Consider the following 8,668-nt stretch of genomic DNA (forward strand, 5'->3'; position numbering starts at 1 on the left):
AGTGCATGGTGGCAATTACCTTCCGTTCGACTTGGTCGCCCAATCTATCGGTAATGGTTCGGACGGACTGACTCGAAGTGGCTTCTGGGTTGCGGCCGCAGCTATTTGGCATATTCGCTGAAGCACATGACCAAGAGCTTCTTCTGGCAACAAAAGTTTCGAGGCGAGTAGGTTGTCTATCAGTCTAGGTAGTGCCTATGCAGTCATTTGAGCACGAAACGAATCCCAATCAACAATTGCCCATACCCTTGCAATCTTTCCAGCCTCAAGCTGGTAGATGACATGCTCGGGAAACCTCACGGACCGACCGTTGGGATCAATGCCTGCCAATGTCTTGATGGGTTCGCCGGACCACTCGATCCGCGCGGCAATGCGTTGCGACTTTTCGTCCGCAACGATGGTGTGAATGTGTGCTGTCATCTCCCGGACCGCTGAGCTGCTGTCGTCAATGAGCGACACATACTGCGAAAGTGATAATGTCTTCGCATTGTGGACCACACTTGGATTGCAGAACTCCGAGAGGCTTGATTCAGAGAGGTCCTCGTTGATGGCCTTGATGTAAGACCTGTAGAACGACTTCAATCCGGCATTGTCGAGATGCCGGGAAGTTGGCAGCTCCAGAGGAAGTCCCATGAGGTCCGGTGTCGTCTCTTCGGCCCTTGAAGACATCTGGCGACGGAAGTCATCCAGGTCAGGCACCCTACGGAGTTCTCGGACCCTTTGGTCCTCGAACCAGACGAATTGGGTCTCGAAGAAGCGAACTCTCTTTCCGTTTGGCTGTAACCCAAGGAAGGGCTGGACTAGCGTAACCTCGGCGAGGCACCTTGCCGCTATGCAGCCAGCTTCTGCATCGGCGACCACTGCGTCGGCTGTGAAAGAGCAGTCTGGCCCGAAAACTTCCAGGACGTGCTTGTGGTAGGCGGTGAATTGTTGGTGATTCAGCGATATCATGTCGGTGGATCCATGCGCGTATGTTGGCTGCATATACTGCACCACGTCGTCCCATCGCCGGTCATTGATGGACGAGATCCAAGCGCGATAGATGGTTTCCATGTTGGCCATGATGATCCTGTCCTTCTCTTCGTACTTCGCCGTCTCGTGCTAATCACTCCAGCGCTGCCTGCAGAGGACAGACATCGGCTTTGCATAAGGGAAACCCCGAGATCCGCAGGCGTGAGACTCGACAGCTTTCCAAGGTCGCTTTAAGGTATTGCGAGAGCAACTCTGAGGGACATTAGACCAGTCTGGGGGAAGGCGTATGGCAAAAGGGCGCTTGCGGGGCCTGAGGATCCGCCCGACTGCCCGGCACCTCGGCGACAAGATTGCGCACGCCCCGTGGCTTGACAGATGACGGCCCCTGTGCCGGAGACTAACTAGCAGCTGGCCGTGCCGTGAACAGGGGCAGGCATTCGAGCGAGGTGTGCAGTAGCAATTGGTCCCTGCTGGCCAGATCTTCTGGGATCGTCTGCTTGGGCTGGATTCTAGCACTAGTTATGGCGATGCGAAGCCACTGAGATTGCGGCGGTTCAGGCGCCTGCTGTATTAGCCCCCAATCAGCCAATCCGCCCGCGACATAACTCGTACGGGGCCCAACCGTGACGCCGATCCGTGGGCCCCATTCAGGCCCAGGTTCCGTGCCAACTCCGTGGCCCCAGATCCCGTGTCAGGCCAACTCCACTTGAAGGCAGGGTAGAAATACTACGTGGGTAGGGCTGGCCGTGAGTCCAATACGCAGTACAATCACATGGTCGATATTGCGATACGTCACAGAGATCTGCCTGTCCAGCAGACGAGAACCGAGTACATTGGGAGGCAGCAACGCTGCAACTATACCTGGAAATTTGTCCTCGAAGATTAAAGCGCTTATGCTATATACAGTAACTACATTTTCTCAACTCGCATCTGTGTATCTCATCATTTGCGTCCGCTCGTCCGCCAGTTGGAGCTCTATGTCGTGATCCTTGAAGCTGCCGGTGGGTATATGAATGGAAGGTTGTATTATAGGTCGTCGGTTCTCGCGGACGTAGGGTCCCGGTCGCCAGAATTCAGGTGTAAACATTGGGTATATGATAGGGGCAGTTACGGCGATAAGCCCAACGCCCAATTCGCGAAACCCCCAGAGATTGATCGTGATGACGGTCGGTTCTCCGACGAGGGTCAGAGTGACTCTGACTATGGCCGTCGATATGACGAACACGCCCGATGACAACAAGACCGAGATCCCTGCTTTGCGGCGTTTCGATACGCGGAGGTGCCGGAGGATCGGGAGCGGAATGGACATGAGCGCTGCATCACTCATGACGTTGAATATCGAAAGGACCACAAAATTTTGGGGTCTGTATGTACAATTCTCGCTTGGAAGCGGCCTGACTTGCCAGTTTCGCGATATTCTGGTCTACGCGTTAGCAGACTCAGCCAACACCGGTTTATCCTAAGGAAAGCACGCACGGATAACAAGAAGAGAGTGCCATGAGACAGACTGCAAGGTAGGAGGCGCTACAGAACCACCACAGAAAGGTGACGGTTTTCCTCCTGAGCACTCCGAGCGTGATTCGGTTGTAGAAGTAGAGTACAGAGAACTTCAACGTCCCTGTTAACCAATTAGCCAAGATGGGATGCTGGAAAACGGGATTGGGGTCGTGTATGTACATATGCATCCTGTGTATATGAAGAACGAAGCATATTCAATTTGAGACCCCTTCACCAATATTCGAATGTCGTTGTCGGTCAACAAATCAACCTTGGCCGGGTCGACATTGAGGCTGGCGCCTGTATAGTAAGTGACGTAGACGATGATGATGCATGCCGTGTACAAAATGAGATACTAGGACAAATCAGTGCGCGCTCGCTGGATTGCCATGGAAATACAAACAAGAAATGCTAAGTAGTCGTCGCCACGAAATCCGGCGAGACCAACAGTCCGCAATCGAGTAGCGTATCGTAATATGGTGATGAGGACCCCGGCCCCATACCAGCCCTAGAGGGATTCTGTTAGCATCGCCGGCCGACCACACCCGTCTTCTCACGGAGATCCAGACATACTAAGCATTCGGGTATGTAGGAAGAGTCCTGAGGTAGTTGAACAACGGAACTGGGGCTCTCCATCACGGGCGACCACCAACATGCGCAGAATTAGATACCATGCGAGGCATCATCTCCCTTGGAACATGAAGAATTGAGTCAATGGCAGTAGTATTTCGGGCCCAAGCGGGTATGGGGTCTTTTTCTTCCTTCCAAACGGAGAACTAAGTTGATGAGGGGGCCAAGGTAAGTCCATATGTAAATTGAAGGAGAGAAACTGGTGTTCGTCCCACGCGGCTCCCTGTAGCGTTCAAGTTGCCCTGGCGAGAATGGCGGAATAGCTTGAGTCAAGACCCACCGCTAGTCGTGTCCGCGAGTTTCTTGGCCAAAGTCTAATGCTGCCACCGGGGTTGCTGGATCGATTTCCCATTCGCCAACCACTCCAGCTCATCCACGGGTTGTCTGCTCTTTTGCTCTTTCAATGCCACCAGTGCCACATTGCCTCCCTCCCGTCACCCATGTTCTCATGTTCACCCCTAGCCCCCTATCCCTGTGGCCGACCTGAGAGGGCATGGGGAGTACTATGGTATTTGAGGCACAGGGCAAAGGCCTGGAAGACGCGCACTCGCATGTCATCGGGATCAGCAAATGCGATCGATGGACTGGGGTTTGGTTGATCTCTGATCGGACCATAGTGAACTCTAATTCCAAACACTCACTAAATATGCAGCTCGGCGGCTGAACGGCATCTTGAAAACTGAACAACCTTGAATCCCACAGGATCTTGTGTCAATCGACCACTGAAACTTTTGAGACTTGACAGTTCTGTTTGACTACTGTACGCTCGGTGTGTTATCATACCCCGGGAATGTTGCAGATTTCCTTTCGTCGCAGAATATACTTTCCATTTCCGGGCGGCGATTTGACACCCGGGAGCTGCTGAACGAGTAGCTCCCGTAGTGGCGTCGCTAAGATCCCGTACCCAACAAAAGCCTCGAGGTCATTCAGGGCTGGCCAGTCATCTGCCTAACTTAGTAGACTTTCTATTTACAGCTCTCATCGTCCGTGTGCAGCCACGACCAGAACCACCATGGCTCGACTCGAAACACTTGGACGTTCATTGATTAAGCATTTGCCAGGGGTGCTTTGGGTACGCTGTTATAGGCAAGGGGGGAACTGGTATTCGCGTCACGCCACTGGATCATCACAACTTCACGAGGCATATAACTCGTCTGCAAACACAGAAACAGCAACTGATGCTTCCCATGTCGCCCGTCAACCCCGTCCCGCTCGGGGAACTGTTTCTGTGGATGGAGACAGCATCCCATCTGCGATCTTGGTCTTGCGAGCACTGGCTCGACCATTAGCAGCGCAGAAGTACCTCAAAAAGCTGCTGGTGAATGTAACGAGCAGCACAATTCCCGGGTCGTTCCGGGTAGGCATGCCCAGAACTGCCAGGCTCAGAAGAGAATAGTGCTGCCAGGGGTAAAATGACATATGATTGGACAATGTGACAAAACCCCTGGGCACAGCTTGCCGGCACTTGGAGGCTTGTTACCAGGGCCACAGCAGGTTTGAGCCTTGACGTCGCCAACTTTGCCAGTCGCAGATACTGTTGCCCACGAGGCAATGTCGTCAGACCTTCAGCACGGTCGATGACTTTTGTCATCCCCATCTAAGGCGCTCCTGTGAATTCTGCTGTAACATTTCTTGTTGACATTACAGCACCCAGTTGGTTCACATGATGGCAGCTCCAACAGCCTCTCATGCTGCCGCGCCAGTCTTCCAGACGCCAGAGTGGGAGACGCGCACACGCCCGAATCGACGGTCACTTCTCGATCGCCTTCTGCCCGGGCATGCGCACGCAGACTCATCAGCGCTAGACGTTGAGCAGCAGAGTGTTAATGCCACCAAAGAAACACCTGCTCCCATCGCCGCGACAGCAGCCTCGACTGCGCCTCCTGGCCATGGCGCATCAGCCGCACCGTCAATGCGCCAGCGCCTCGACTCCGTTCTCCCCCCCGACCGTCGATACCTCGGGCGCTCCCGCCGGTCGTTCCTGTTGTTCATCCTGCTTCCTTTGGCGATCCTCCTGCTCCTTGTCCTACCCCTCGCCGTCGGCCTCGGCGTCGGACTTTCTCATCATGATAGCGGCGCCCAATCCCTTCCACTGCCCACCAACTCGGCAACATTCATGGGCGAGCTGACGTACTACGCGCCGGGTCTCGGCGCATGCGGTGTGACATCTACGGATGAGGACTTCATCGCCTCCGTAAGCCACCTGCTCTTCGACGCCGCGGCAGAGGGAGGCAGCAACCCGAACGCGAATCAGCTGTGCGGGCGTAAGATTCGGATCCAGCGCGACTTCGTCGAGGCGAGCAAGGGAAATACCAGCGTGGATGTCACTGTGGTCGATCGATGTACCGGGTGTGCAGAGACTGATCTTGATGTGAGCCTGGGTGTGTTCACACAGCTCGCGTTGGAGGAAAGCGGACGTGTGGAGGTGAGCTGGGCTTGGGTGAGCTAAGCTCACATGAGATATGGTTTGATATGACTGGAAGGGATTTTGGTGCAATGATACCCCCTTGGTATTAGCGAGTTACGTTTCACTTGTAGTTGATGATACCCAATACCCTAGTTTTGAATGAGACTTTACTTCTACGCATGCATAAAACACCTGCTGTGCTGCCTTGCTTGCTCTTGACTGAGATAGAGCTTTGTCTTTCATCTTCGCTTTTCATTCTGAACTCATTGGTGGGAGGCGTCAGCCGAATTGTTTCTACACCTCCTCAGAACAAGAGCAGAGTATGTATGGCAAATCAGGACGAGCAGCGCCACCTTAACTATGGGAACCGAGAATCAGCAGCATATATCCCTTTGTCTGTCCACTAAAGTTGATGTCTTCGAGGACACATCTCTGCGAACCTGGCCGTCGAGAGGCGCCTGATCACGGCCCAGCCTCCCGCCGCTGCCGCCTGCACAGCTATTCTCCCTTGGTGGACAACACTCACATACTTGACTAAACTATGAACATACTTTATGTTCCATTATGGCTATCCATGTGGCATGTGTAGAAGTAGTTGCTAATTGTCCTGCGGCACTGGCCGTCTTGTTAAGCTTTAGTCAGGGCGGTTCCTAATGAGAATCGCAATCTGGTCAAGATCATCTGAGAACGCACCACGAATCGTACTGTTAGTAGTCTGCCAAGCTGCTCCAAATGACTCAAGGCTGGAGTTGTGCTCCCGATTCATGTTGAGCTTGAACGAGGAACTCTTCTTTAAATCTGTGTCAAACTGACACACGTCAGTCGTCTCGCCAGAAGGAAATGACGGATTTTATAAGGAGAGTAGGTTGAAAGACATCGTATCAACCAGTAATATCGTCAGAGATGCTACCCAACCACCCGGTTGTGGCACCGAGAGACCCGTGGGATCACACTTCTTCACGTATAATACAGATCCCAGCGACCGAGTTTCGCCCTCGCGTAGCCCACAATGGAACAGCGTGTAATCTGGGACCAGTAGTCAATTGATCATAGCTATGGTATCTCAACCTCCTAGTCGACTGCTCATATTTTCGGTTTACAACCCCAATTGACCTTGGTCTCGCCATCACGTTGATCCCTTTTTCGTAGCCGGCTAAGCGCGTACGCCTCCTTGAGCACAACCGCCGATGGTAGACTCAAGTAGGTTGAGGTCCCCAAAATGCATTAGCTGGAAGGCGGGAAACCTCTCTGGCCGCAGTAAGGGCCGCCTGTCAATGAATAGAGTCAGCTTGGTGCGAGAAGCGAGGCGAAGTACTGATGTGTTCCAAAGATCTTTGAGAGTGTTGGAAACGTCACATACCCCACCAATCGCCGCAGCAGATTGCATTGTCTTTCTGACTGACGAAGAGCGGACCATCTAGGGAGAAAAAATATTAGCTTGGTCAGGCTGACGAGTAAGCCTTGTGGGAGAACCAACCCATGTCCATCTTGGTCCAGCCGCGACTGCCGTCCTCACGCTGACAACGGCACATCAGGCAGGCGTCTAGGTCAAGATCGCCGCATCGGGAGCAGCTGTCGCATTTGTCCTTCATACCGCCTCTGCGCAACGGTTAGCTGTCTCGGCCCGCCTATTGAACCCGATTCTGCTTAGCATACTTGCGCCAGTTCTGTACCGAAGAAAATATGTCAGCATCTGTTGATCCATCCAGGTGTGAAGGGCCACACATGGAAAGGTGCCATTTGAACAAGCCAAAGAACATCAATTACGAGGAAATAGTAAACCGTATGATGGGGTAGCAACCTACGTCCACAGCCAGTCGGCCCTGAGAGTCGACAGTGAAACATTTATCGAGTTCGATGTACATGGGCTCGCGCTTGTCGCCACCCCTGGTGCAGTTCGCGTGGAAGTAGGTATTGGGGCCGATGTTCCAGTCATCGTCGCAGTAGTCAACAAGCCAGCCGATGCCGCGCTTGTCGATTGCAGCCTTATCGATGTTACGGTTCTCAATAACGGTGGCTGAGATTGGCTTCCAGAGAGCCAGCACGGCGAGAAAAGCAGCGAATAGGACCAGCATGATGATTCGGTGGAGATGCCTTGCGTACCGTTGACGATGGTGATTCCTGAACAGTGAGAAGGGATAGGCAGAGTGAGGTGAGGTCGAAGTTGAGGTAAGATGCAGTTGCAAACCATCAGAAATAGAACTGGCCCCAGGCAGCGAAACCTTTTCAATGGACACAGCAAAAGGAGACATAGTGAATTCAAGATCACATAATGAAGTGAATTTGATAATTGATTGCTGTGAATATGTGGGAAGACTAGAATCGGTCAGCTGGCTATGCGGTACATTACTCGTATGCATCACGTCGGAGGCAAGAGCTCATTGCTTTTGTTTATTCCACTAAGAGTAATCACAGAACTAGGAGCTGAATATGAGCTAAGCATGACGCTTGACGACATGTGAGGTCGCACAATATTCCTCTACCTCTACCCTGGAATAAGAACATATCCATCTGCGCTCATGTCATGATCCTGGTTGCATCGATCGCTGAGTGCGCCCAGTAAGGCTATTGGGCTAGTATATCGACATCGTATTCAAGTAGTCGGTTCCGGATATCAAAGCTGTCACAGGGCTGACTACTTCATAACCGGCTTGACTCGCCTAACAAGACCAATGGCAACATGTTTTTTTCCCCGTGGCTGGCTGTCATGCATTTCCTGCCCGGCAAAATGAGGCTACAACCGATGATTCCGTGTGAATTGTGACATGGAAATTTTCAGCCACTAATCTGCAATACCGTATTTATGTACCAATGAATTGCGTGCTGAGGGTTCCGTCATTTACGTACCATCAGGCCAGACCTTTAGATCGCAGCGCCGCTCCATGGGTGTATTATCCAGATCAGCTAGATTCTTGGCATATTAGGGATTGCCATGCTCACCAGAATATTCAATAGTCTGTGTCTTTCCGGGAAATTCCGAAATGAAATACGAAATGTGTGTTGCATTCCAATTCCCACTAGTAATACTTTCATCACAACACCAAATACTCCAGTCAATTACATTGCCACTTGCACTCATTGAAACCAATGGAATTCAATATAACTTGTGCATATTCAAGAATGAGACACGTATCACTGTGATCCCTGGATGCGGCTACTGCT

At 52.3% G+C, this 8,668-nt stretch overlaps 4 protein-coding genes across 4 annotated transcripts; 1 reads left to right on the top strand and 3 right to left on the bottom strand.

Annotated features, from left to right (window-relative positions):
* Positions 1–195: 195 nt before the first annotated feature.
* Positions 196–1,062, bottom strand: JN550_012464 (uncharacterized protein; the record flags this gene model as incomplete). Its single annotated transcript, XM_049310943.1, has 1 exon — positions 196–1,062. One exon carries the CDS (start codon positions 1,060–1,062, stop codon positions 196–198), a length of 867 nt encoding a protein of 288 aa, XP_049165604.1.
* An 829-nt stretch (positions 1,063–1,891) lies between these two features.
* JN550_012465 (uncharacterized protein) lies at positions 1,892–3,105 on the bottom strand (the record flags this gene model as incomplete). The annotated part of the gene is made up of 5 exons (XM_049310944.1): positions 1,892–2,390; positions 2,449–2,590; positions 2,650–2,824; positions 2,873–2,977; positions 3,043–3,105. 5 exons carry the CDS (start codon positions 3,103–3,105, stop codon positions 1,892–1,894), a joined length of 984 nt encoding a protein of 327 aa, XP_049165605.1.
* A 1,660-nt stretch (positions 3,106–4,765) lies between these two features.
* JN550_012466 (uncharacterized protein) lies at positions 4,766–5,548 on the top strand (the record flags this gene model as incomplete). Its single annotated transcript, XM_049310945.1, has 1 exon — positions 4,766–5,548. The coding sequence occupies one exon, from the start codon at positions 4,766–4,768 to the stop codon at positions 5,546–5,548; it is 783 nt and encodes a 260-aa protein (XP_049165606.1).
* A 1,182-nt stretch (positions 5,549–6,730) lies between these two features.
* JN550_012467 (uncharacterized protein) lies at positions 6,731–7,581 on the bottom strand (the record flags this gene model as incomplete). The annotated part of the gene is made up of 5 exons (XM_049310946.1): positions 6,731–6,774; positions 6,867–6,923; positions 6,984–7,105; positions 7,163–7,173; positions 7,312–7,581. 5 exons carry the CDS (start codon positions 7,579–7,581, stop codon positions 6,731–6,733), a joined length of 504 nt encoding a protein of 167 aa, XP_049165607.1.
* Between the last annotated feature and the right edge of the window lie 1,087 nt (positions 7,582–8,668).

This window comes from Neoarthrinium moseri (genome assembly GCF_022829205.1).
Source record: "Neoarthrinium moseri strain CBS 164.80 chromosome Unknown scaffold86_Wmoseri_CBS_16480, whole genome shotgun sequence".
NCBI lineage: Eukaryota > Fungi > Ascomycota > Sordariomycetes > Amphisphaeriales > Apiosporaceae > Neoarthrinium > Neoarthrinium moseri.